Genomic DNA, 12,269 nt, shown 5'->3' on the forward strand with positions numbered 1-12,269 from the left:
ACACACACAGCCGCACAAACATGTTGTGTGCACGGTGAACAATGATGCTGTGTGTGTGTGTGTGTTTTTTGTTGCAAACGGAGAAATATATGAAACAAAAGCCAGGACTCCGGCGAAGAGAAGGAAGTTTGATGCGGCAGGTTTATGTTTGTATTTTATACTTGTCTATAATACAGTTTTGTACAATTTATTCTACAAGAAAACATGTTTTGACATCAATTCAAGCATTTTTATCATCAATAACCCTTCATTATAATACATCTTTCTTGTAAACAGTTGATGAAGCAGTGTAAAGTGTGGCCAGGGCAGCAACACAAGCTGAAGCAGATGTAGAAGACTTTGGAGATAGGGTTAAGATGACTTTTGAGCAAAGTTACTCCCCCTGCTCCTTTTCTATAGTGAAGCCTGTGGACTTCATGTACTTGTAGTGTGCAATCAAGATAGAGAGCGGAGGATTAAAAAACTGAAAGAAAAACAGACAAACAGATGCACCTGGAACGAGAAAGTGTAAAAAGTTCTAATGGAAATAGACTGAGGAAAGGGCGAAGAAAGGCAAAAAAACACGGAAAGGAACTGAAACAGTAACCGTCGCTCAAAAATACAGGAAATGACACTGCGCTCAAGTGAAGTTATAAGGGGTTTATAGCAGAAAGGGACAGAACACATAGAAAAACAATCTCACAAGAGAGGCGGGCAGCCTGTGTAATTAAGGCCTCGTCATTAACATTTGATTATTGTTATGCTCTTCCCACAATGCAATTGGCCAGGCTTTAACACACACCGACAATCTCCATAAACCTACACATGGATGAATGCACACACATTTTGCAACTGTGCAGACGCCAATCAAGACCTTTTCCTGACAGCATGCACACTCAGCCACATGAGCAATGACACACACAGACACACGCGTATATACACACACATTGCAAAGCGCTTTCTGCAGGCCAGGCAGACCTTATAAATACGGTCCCACACTGTGATTTTGTTTGAGCTCTGTCTCCATGGTGCTGCTTCCTCACATGTTTATAGTGACTGCCGTTATAAATTAAAATGATCTTAACAACACTTAAGATGGGCCTTGCATGCGGGTGCAGCCAGGCAGGGACAACAGGAGAAAGACACAGAGACCTGGGCTATCCCGGGATCTAGACAGACAAGAGACAGACAACATGCAGAGAGAAGATGGAAAGAGAGAGAAAATCTTGGTTTGCTCCAAACTGCAACTTAGATGTAAAGTAGCTCTTGACAAAGGTATCTTAATAACCTGAGGATGTTTTAGCAGTGGTGGTTTTATAGTGCCTCTGCAACCACGCATTCACACATCAGGTTTGCCTGCACAGTCATGCAGCCTTCTCACCATGAAAACCATAATGCACAGTGCGCGTGCCTAAAGAAAGGTAGAAACACGTGGGAAAAATAACCTGCCAGAGAGACACAGGCTGATGTACAAAAGCGTTTGAGACCTAAACCCACCACATCCACATGAAGATCTATTTCAACTGTTTAAAAATGCATCCTATAACTCTAGATTTAAAACATGTTAGCCCTTTGGAGGTATATGTGAAAGCCAATGAGCAGGACAGATTTATGACAATATTGGGTTCTTAGGATTTTTGCATCAATGTGCTAAAGTACACTGATTTGTCAGTTGTTGTTTATTTGCTGAACTGGCAAAAGACAGACTTCAGTTTGCTGTATATGATATCTGATATGAAATGGCATACACCCTGGTAGAGGATTTCATCCATACTAACCATCACTGTTTCTGATGAACATGTTGCTACAATACCACCTACTTGAACCTGATATTGTCGATGGAGCCTGCTTTATAGAATTACCTTTTGATTACATTTAGATTTCTATCTCTGTCTTGCCTCAGTAGCTAAACTCATCATCTTTTAATGTATCATAACTAATGATGCCACAGAGTAGTTGTCCAATTGAGCAGTGAATGCCATACTGGGGAGCAATGATGATGAGCAAAGCTTTACCACATGTTGATAAACTATCATGTTCATTTCTTATCAGCACTTAGCTACAGTTAGCTTCCACATTATTCAGCATCTGTAATCTGCGGGCTGCAGGTGCAACCACCCATTAGGGTCAGGCCTTAAGTGTGCTGCTGAGAGATAATGGCAAGGCTAAAGCTATTGATTTATTTCTGCCTGTGCTTATGGTCTACACAGATGCTGGCGACACACAGATCCTTCCTAAGCACTTTATCACTCTAACTCACCCTAAACACCTTGACACAAGAAAAATCTGCTTCTTTCGTGGAAGTCCAGCACAGTATCCATTTTATTTTGTAAAATCCAAAACCCTAACATCCTTGACTATATCACACTTCATACTACGTCACATTAGAAGCAGCCCTGCACATCTTGGCTCATTATAGGATTTACAGTGCATTATTATTTTCTATGCATGAGTATAAACAGTGCACGAGAAAAAAGAGTCTTGATTTTCATTGAAAATAAAAGAGAAAGCTGGAAGCAACTTCTTGTGGGAACTGTAGAAAAAACAACCCTAATGTTGTGCGGATACTGTTGGGATGGTAACTGTACAAAATGTGACAGTGTTGCCAAGCTGAGGACATTTATCTGCCTTTGTATACAAACTTTTTTTAATACAGGCGTACTCACTGACGGGGCACCCGTGCAACATTAACAGAGTGATGTTAGAGAGCAGCCTTCCCATCGCTTGTGACACAATACGCTTCCAGTCAAAGAGTCAGACTTCACTGGCATTGCCGTCCTAATTGTCCTGTTTTACCCAACAGCTGGGTTGCAGGGTTTTGACAGTCCAGTGTAACGTTGATTTAAAGTAGGACGGTGTGAGACTCAAAGCAGTGGCAGCACAGTAAAATGTTTTAAGAGAATGCTCCCAGAACAGCCAGGCAGAGAGGTGTTGAGTGAAATTTTCCCAAAATAAATGGAAGGAAATGTTGATCAATCAATAAAATTGTGAATAACACCACACAATTGAGTTAAAAGCTCCAAAGTACATTATCTATTACAGCACAAATGTTTGTATGAGTTGCTAATTGCTATCCTCAAAAGTGAAGTTATCCAACCTCACCATCATCACTGTATACACAGAACTGTGTCAGCAGCTAGGAAACACGTGTAGTTTAAACAATATAGTCTCATGAGAGCACACTGAGGATACACTGGCAAAACTCCCAGAAAATTAACAAAATCCCCCACCTGCGGTATTTTGTTTAAATGTATGACTGCAACAAGAAAATGACACAACAATCTGTCAGTATTTGCCGCCCCTGTAGTGCATCTCCTTGAGCAGTCTCGCCACCTCTGCAGAAAATTGCAGATGCTATATATTGCAGAGAGACAGAGTAATAATAAGATATACAGTGTAAGGGAGACTGCCTCTGGATTTTCCTGGCTGTGAAAGCAGATCTGGAGTGTCTTGACAATTCAAAATAAACTCTTGGCAATTCCCTTTGACCCTCCCGATCAAATGCCACAGTATTCCTGGCTCGCTTTAGCCACATTAACATTACATAAACACAGATTACCGCAGATTACCAGGTGTCAACACCCCCCTGATCACCCATTTGCAGGAAAATGAAATTGGACAATCGTCTGTGGCTCAAGGTCTCGCTCGAGCATGTGTGTTTTTGTACGTACAGACAGAATTTCCCCTTCAGCCTTTTTACATCTGCACTGTCAAGTAGTCTAACAACATTAGTTTGTTTCCCCATCATTTGAAAAAGATGTATGTTTATGTGGATATGTTTGTGTGCTGGTTCTGTTCCCTGGTGAAAGTGAGCAGAGAGCACGGCTGGATATTGGGGGGTGGGGGAAACCTGATTCCTGACCATCTCAGGAAAGACAGTCCCCTCCCAAGGGAGAAGCGTTTTGCCCCGAACAGAGAAATTAATACACCGACTAACCTCGGCTCTCCATCTCACTCCTATTATTCTCTTCTTACCTTTCCCCTTCATGCATTCACAAATCATGTGTTCCAACTCCTTCCCTCCTTTGAAGGACAACAATGCTATGAACATCTCAAAAAACTGATGTTTTTGTTCACATTTTGTTTTGACATATCCCCCCCCCACCTTTTCAATTTCCTGTTGTTTTCAATAAGACGATCCCTTATTTAAAATAAAAATGTAGCATCTGCCCTGTAAATTGCCCTTGAGCAAGACACAGGATCCCTTCCAGCTGCAGGGCTGCTGTTGCGGTAGGGGCCAGGCGGAAAGAGCGTTTTCCTACAGAGATCGATAGAGTATCACATTATTACCATTTATACTTTGCATCCAACATCAAGCTCCCTCTTATTGCTTCTTGTCCTCTGTTGGTGTGTTTGTGTAGGTAGCAAACAACTTCTGCTAAGATAAATCTAGAGCGGGGCAGGCAAGGAGGTTAGAACAGTTGCTGCAGAATGTGACAGGCCACTGAAAGAGACGTCAGGCAACATGAGAGCTGCAGGTGGACTGTGACACTCACACAAAGCAGGTGTAAGACTAGCGGAAAGACCTTAACATTTTTAACATAAAGACATGTACATTTAGTGTTATTAGTGTAATTAAGTCAGCTAAATTAAAGGTATACGTATGAAAAATTGGATGCCACATTTTGAAATAATATATTTTTTAATGTCTCTAATATTCTTTATTATAAAGGTATTGCTTTTTTGATATAGAAATAATATTACAAAATAAAACAGAAAAGCAATAATCCTTAGCGTATTTTCAAGTGGCTCTTTGGAATGTCACTTATACATTTTTATCACTTAAACTGTATTTTATATAACTTTTTAAGGTGGTTTTTATTTTGTATGTGGTCACAGGAAGCAGCACCACCCTGTTTATGTTATGAATCAAGTTATTTATGTTTTTATCAATGCATTATACACATCCTGATTATGCTTAAGCGCAAATCTGGCCCTCACAAGAGAAGACATGCAGAAGAAAAGGCATTTGGCCCATAAAGGATTCTTAATGGAGCAGAATTTACACAACCTGCTGAGGTGAACAGATAAAAAAAACAGCACCAGTAAATGAACAATAAGCATCCAATCTGCAGTCCTGCGCAGGTTAAACACCTCACACAAAGTGCGGAGAGGCTTTCTCCCTTCACCGTTTATGGTGCTACTCCACCCTTCTTTCTCTCTTAGTCAGTCATCAATAAAAGCACATTAATGCACTGACTAAACAAGCCAACAACAAACAAAAAGCTATTTTTGTTTTACCAACAACAAAAGGTTCATCACCAAACGCATCAGTGTTTTTTTCGAGGATGCCAAAGGGCGGAGTGGCAATTTTAGATGATTTTGTGTCGCGTGGTTGAAGACCTGGAAAAGCAGACCTGACTGTTTCCATGACCCAGGTGAGAAAGTGTATTAGGTCGGAGCGGGTTCAGAGGGAGGGAAAACTGCAAGGATAAAGGGAACACATTCAATCAACAAGCTGTCCGGGCTAAATGAGTTTAATAATGTCACAAGGGCAATTCACCTTTAATGAAAAGCTTGCATTCTGTGTGCAGCACTGTTAGCACAAAAGATTTGTGAAGAATGAACCATGGACACGCAGACAGTCCATATTTCAGAGCCATTTTGACCAAACATATCAGTGGAGAGGTTGTTGAGAGCATAGGCTGTGAGTCCTGTTGTGGGTATCTCCCTCTGCATCTATAAATAATGTGGCTTTAGGCGCAAGCTTTCATAAACAGAAGCCATCACATGTGTTTCTGCCATAAAAGGTTAAAGTGAAGGGATTCCCACACGCCATGGAGACTTTATCTGGCAAAGATTTATATGAAACGAGAAGTAAAGAAATCAAGTAAAGAAAACAAGGGAGTCCTGTGTCTGACTTATGAGATGCCTTATAGACAGAAAGGATGCATTATTAAAGGTGCAATATAAATTACAAGCACTAAAGGGTTCTGTCGTACATTTAATTACATGATAGTGATGTGGTGCATTTGTTTAAGTTTGTATCCAAAAGTGCAGCTTATGAGAAATACATGTTAAAGTGGTACCCAAATGATTATGAATTGAATTTGCAGGAAGCTGGTGACTCACAAGAGACAAATTGCAGTTTAAAATTAGCATTTATGGCTAAATGTGGCACACTTACAGTCATGACAGACACAAATGCACATGAAATTCGATGTGCACTTTCCCGTCTTAAATAAATAAATACAAATGAAAAACAAAATAACCAAAAATCCAAACAGCAGAGATCCATTTTAATTTAAGATTTACCAATGAACTGACAGCTAGATTATGTCATTTAGAAGGAACATTTTGGAACTTCTCAATAAAACAGGAGTTTCAGCACAAAAGCTTCTAATAAAACAACTACCTTTAAACACATTTCTCGTTAATCGACTAATGGTGAAGAAACCTGAGTTGAAGTCCAAGACTCCATGTTATAATTTCCCTCCACATCTCTAATCTTCAGCTCTGTAAGACATCAATAATATATGACCGGTATATTTTTCACCCTCTCTAGAACCAATTAATCACTGTGGCTGGTCAGTGCTCGGTCTTGACTGCTTTTCCTGTCCCTCCACATACTGTTACTGTATATTCAGGCCGGGCTCCAGTGAATTTCTGTACCGAGCCAGAGACTCAGATAGAGTATGGCAGGCAAAGCCAAGATCAAGACATGACAGGGTTTGTTGGGTTTCCACAGTGCTGGTAATAGAGACTGGTAGTTTTAGACTGGAGTTCAGCGGCCCCAAAGGACCTCCTGCTGGGATGAATTACTATGGGCAAAAACACGCGGCCTCATGTGATAGTCTATATGTGGCACTGCCTATGGTGGAAATGGGTAAGCGGTCATAGGTGAGGGTAAACACTGAAACCGATACCTTTGAATGTTGCCTCCCATCGACTAAGCTCTTATGAAGGTTTACAGATGACAGAACATATTACCAAACTCGAATGGTCTGGAAATGTGAACAAAAGGAATTACATTTTTTTAACGATTACTACCTGGACAGACATCACGGAGCACCGTTTTGTTCATTTTGTTGCTGATCTGGAGGGCATATCAGCAAGACCTAGAGGACTGTGCATGTGAAGAGAGCATACTGTATATTATATACAATAATAAACGCTCTGCCATCAAAGTGTTTTATCACAGAAAGCCAATTGTAGCAAGATTGTGAATAATAAGCTTCCTATGATTGGTTAGGACGGTGTCCGCTTCAGAGTTCACCTCACTGTTGAACCAGACGATTGTTTGGTCCGTCCAAGAGTTTGAGTGAGGATGTTATCCTGTCCTTTGGGAAAAACATGTTTGTGATTTGCACTACTTTTTAACTTTTATGACACTGTACAATGAATCAGGAATATAACAAAAAAAAAAAAATAATCATTAGTTGCAGTCCTTACCAGAAGCGCTCTTTAATACACACACAGATAATCAAAGTACAATATAATGAGGTATTTATCTAAACTATAAAGAAAAAAATGCTGTGGCTGTGGCTGCTGGTGTTTATATAAACTTTAACAGACTTAACAAGCTCAGACAAGCAGACTGACCATCCCGCTGACATAGTAGTTTAACAGCATGTGTAACAAAAAGAAGGGTGACAAAAAAGGTCTGGAGCTTGAGTGAAGGGTCAAAACCAAGACAAGCAGCACTTAAAATTTCCTGAAAGCATCGTTTGAACCAGAGCCTCTGCAAACGCAAGAACCTGCTGCGTCGTCGGAGCAACCGATGGGGTTGGTGGAAAGAGGAATTCTTTTTTTTACAGATCCTCAACAGTTTCCGGGAACACTTTTGTCCTTTTTAACAACTTTTTGCGTCATCACAACCACTGCCCTCACGTATCTTGGTATAATAGAATACAAGGCCTTTAATAAAGACACAAAATTAAAGTTATTCAAGACGTTTACCTAGGGGGTAAATGTGTTTCTAAAAGGATGGATCTTATGTGCAGCTGGGACAGCACCAAGGAGGGATGAGGAGTGTGAGAGCCCGTGGAGAGACATTACGCGGAGAGCTACTTCAACCCTTTCCCATACATGCTTTGAAACACACATGTGACAACAGGCTCTCTAGAAGCAACGCATCTGTTTTGGCGTCCCCCATTACAATGCAGGAGTAATTAAAGGGTCAAGGGAAGTTAGCACAGAGCTCAACACAGCAGTATTTGGCTCAATGTAATTACATTAGATCAACGCCTCCTTAATTGAGCTACATCATTCAAAGAATTTTCCTCACACATGGTGCAGCTCTAGGAATGGTGAGCGCTTCACATGTAATTATTCATAACAAATGCGCAGCTCAGGGTGATGCAGTACCATTATGCACTCAGACATATGTGCACTCAAATATGCCATGTCAGGGATATTTTAAAAAGATTTTAGTCTCAGGTACAATTTGTAATGTGTTGAAAGAAGGAAGGATGTAAGGTTTAAGTAGAATTGAATGGGTTTGGAAATTAATTAGCATACACATGAATAAATGACACTTTTGTAAAACAAAAGGCCCCAATATACTTCAATTCATCAACACGTAACAGTTTTTGGTTTCTTGGTTTAACGTGGGGGCATGTCATAACAATTAAAGTCATCTTCTTTATTTCAAGGTAACACAGGTTGAGTAATTGATGTTCAAATGGTAATTCTGTGGGTCCTTTAAGATGACGATATTAAAGAGGCGGCTCACGTTCAAAGTCAGTCAAGTTGTGTCTTTGAGGCTGTGGCATCTGAAACATGATCTGGGCACCTCGGAGTGCCTGCCCTGCCTCTTTGACAGAGAAATAACAACTATGGCCATCTTCTACGACACCCAATAATGTCAGAGAGAATGTCACCCGCAATACCCTGCAAAGGCCATAGCTCTTAATGAGAAACACACAGGGTGGAGGCGGTACTACACATGTTGGTCCTGTGTGTGCTGCAAAGGCATGTTAGCAGTCCCATGAGAACAGAAAAGGCAGCAACAAATAGAGGGAAGTGAAACAGCTGAAGGACAGAGTGAGACTTGCAAACCTACACACACTAATGTGCTAATGGCATTTGATAAGAACACATATGAAAAGCTCTGCAGTGGGATTTCCCTCTGTTGTAAACAAATGATGGCATTGGCAGGGAGACGGCTGCACTTTTCTAAACAACGACACGGAAAGCACGGCCAGGTCCAAGGAGCTTCCACACATAATGCTCTATCCACTGTGTGCCATACACAGCTGGAGGACAGCTGCTGGGGCACAACTGTCCTGGGCTTGACTGAAAAAGACAGTGGCTAACACTGAAAACAGTAAAAATGTACTTTGTGAACTTTGACTTTTAATCGGCACTTCGACGCCTTCAAACCAAACGTTGCAAAGTGGTTATTTAAGATGATAAATCTGAATTAGGTGCTCATTCAAACAAATGACAGCTCAGGACAGTTTGTTTTGTACATATGTGTGCTGCATGTTTCAAATTTTAGTCCTGAGCTGTTGGGAACAGCCATCGCCGTCAGTGAGCTCATTCTTTTCCAGTGTTTACATGTTGTATACATTATAGAGCATATGGCACACGGGTACTTTAAAGTCCTGACAGAATACCTTCTACAATAAGGGGGGTCGCTTCAGTTTGAGCTCTTTGTTTACTGTGTGTGTTTAATTGGTGAGATATTTCTTCATCTGCTTAAAAAGCTGTCACGTAACTGGTTCATAATGGGGTCAAGCCTTCTACTAATGCATTATTTACTTCACCTCTCAGAAAAATGCTGCAACAAACAAGTTCAGGCTCAATAAAGTTTTTAAGCCACTAACCCAAGACTCCCCCCCCCCCCCCCCCCCCAAACGAAAACCCTGATGTTATTTTTTTTCACTCACTGTCATTAAAACCTTTCCATTACATAATGCACACCTCTACTTCTTCACACTTATTGGTGAGGCATGCCAACAACAAACACAAATAACATACTGCAAAGTAAATCATTTAAAAGTATGAGCAGACATTTAAAATGTTAACAAGGATATTATGACAAATCACCCCCTGTGGATTTGAACAAATTCAATTTATCCAGGTTCCTCCTGATGATTTAATCAGACAGAGACAAGAGGAAATTGAACAGAAGACCCCATGTTGAGAGATGTATGTAAACGACCATGCTAATTGTCGAATAAGCAACTCTGCTTGGCTGCTGGCGTTTACTGATCAAAACACATGATTGGAAATCATCATGGAAAGTCTAATGTTTCATTACGCAGCATGTGAGTTGAATTGCTCACTTACTTTATGACACTTTAAAAAGTTGTTTCATAAAGTTTTAAATGTGCTTCATTTTGGTGACTTGCCAATAAAAACAAAGGTAATGATGATACACTTACATAAAGGCATGGTAGATGAACGCCCATCCTCTTGGTCTTTCCAGCACGTTGTACAGGCAGTTTTGCAACTTCCTGAAGCGCTTGTTTGGAGAGGACGAGTTGCCCCGGGGTCCGGGTGGCCCGGGCAGTGGGGTCCCCAGCAGACCGGTGCGGTGAGACGGGTGTCCGCGTTCCGGGCTGGAGGGCTCGCTTCTCTCCGTGTGGACAGCGGTGAGAGCCACAAACTCTACCCGCCTGTCGTCGTTCGGATCCGGGGGCACCAGCATTCTGATGCCGCCGTTGTTGGACGGACTTCCTAACATTTGCAATCTGGCACGATTCAACTACATATGATTTGACACTTTCTACTAGATCGTCTTCAGGAGCGCAAAGTAAAGTTTTGACCAAGTCATAGTGGGTATAAAGTGGACTAAAACTAGTCTACCGGTCAAAACACATGCGTAAATATCATCCCTGCTGTTTGTCAGACTAGCTGTTTAGTAACTTCCGATATTAAAAGTTATCTGTAAATCAAGTCACGGTCGCAAAAGAACAGATGCACAATATTTGTGCGTCGCACTGAAACGTGACCTTCAGCGATCATTGTTAAGAGTCAGATGTGAGAGGTAATCAGCGAAGTAATCACACATGCACTAACTCCAACAACACTGTCAAAGACCTGCCAGCACTTTGCAGAAAAAGCCCAGACTGACCTCAATCAAGTGAAGCATATTACCATAAATGCTTCTTAAACGTGAAGTAATAAATCAGAAAACAAGGCTACAGAGGAAGCAAGCGAAATAATGCGCATGTAGATGATTCTCCGGACCAACTATTTCCAACTACAGTCTGTCTTTAAGTTCGTCTAAGCAGTTTGAATTGTCAATGTGAGGCTCGCCACAGCAGCCTGTTCTCCCCTCCTCGTGCGTCTCTCTCTGGTCCAGCGCTCCTGAGGGCGGGGTGGCGCGCGCAGAAGTGAAGATCATCAGGATGATGACAACAAACGCAGACGACCAACTCTAAAACTCTTGATAAAAGGCCAAATAAACGGCTGTCGGTGTTTGCATCTGGATTGTAAACGCATAACAGGAGGAAAACACCTCTATGGTGGGTAGTTTTTCAGAAAAGAAGCGCGAGGGATAGGTATGCGCGTCGGACGCACGCAGTGAGAGAAGAGGATGACTGGACAGTGATAGATCTTGGTTACGAAGCTATCCCGGAAGAATGAGGGTTTATGGGAGATTTGATTACATTTGATAAGAAATACTGCTTATGCATATCAACCTAAATATTGTTTAACTGTTCTAAATTATCCAGGAAGTAGTTCATAAGGATTAAGTGCCTTCTCTAAGCATTTCAAAACAATTACTTCTTGTTGGGTTTGTTGTTTTAAAATGCCCTTTTGTCTTCACTCTGAAATGAAACTGTCACTTGGGTTTATTGTGTTAGGGGGCTTGAATCCATGGCAGGCGTTTGGGACAGCAGAGACAGGTGCAGGGGGATACGGCGACAGCACTTCAGTGTACAGATCTTTATAAATCTATGACTGTGACACATACAAAGGCTTGTGGTTGTGTCACATGCGTTACGGGTTATGAATCACAGCACCCTGTAGAGAGATCACCTGTCAGGGGGCCTCAGAGGAATCCATTATAGAGGTGGTCCCCAAACTCATTCTGGCCTCAATGTCTCTACTACCAAAAGGGAGATCAACAAATACAAAGATCATTCAAATTCATGTTTTGGGCTTGTGTCTATATATAGATAAACAGAAGAGCTACCGGAAGTATTAAAAAAAAGAAAGAAGATTTTGGAGGAACAACTCTATTCAATTTCAAATCTCACATCTATGGTCCTACTTGAATCAATGTTCAATGACAACACTTATGTAAATAAAATGTTAATGAGTCACACCACTGCTATGGGATTACCGATATAATGTTTTTAACGATAACTATGACATTAAAAACAGTGTAATAT

At 41.2% G+C, this 12,269-nt stretch overlaps 1 protein-coding gene across 3 annotated transcripts in view; it reads right to left on the minus strand.

Annotated features, from left to right (window-relative positions):
• The window catches only part of LOC134875072 (potassium voltage-gated channel subfamily KQT member 4), a 42,377-nt gene extending 31,017 nt beyond the window's left edge, over positions 1-11,360 (minus strand). For all 3 annotated transcript variants that reach the window (XM_063899476.1, XM_063899475.1, XM_063899474.1), the window contains exon 1: positions 10,311-11,360. In XM_063899476.1, coding sequence (XP_063755546.1) covers positions 10,311-10,612 — 302 coding nt within the window. In that variant the 5' untranslated portion in view covers positions 10,613-11,360. The remainder of the gene's footprint in view (positions 1-10,310) is intronic.
• Between the last annotated feature and the right edge of the window lie 909 nt (positions 11,361-12,269).

The sequence above is a fragment of the Eleginops maclovinus genome, chromosome 13 (assembly GCF_036324505.1).
Source record: "Eleginops maclovinus isolate JMC-PN-2008 ecotype Puerto Natales chromosome 13, JC_Emac_rtc_rv5, whole genome shotgun sequence".
NCBI lineage: Eukaryota > Metazoa > Chordata > Actinopteri > Perciformes > Eleginopidae > Eleginops > Eleginops maclovinus.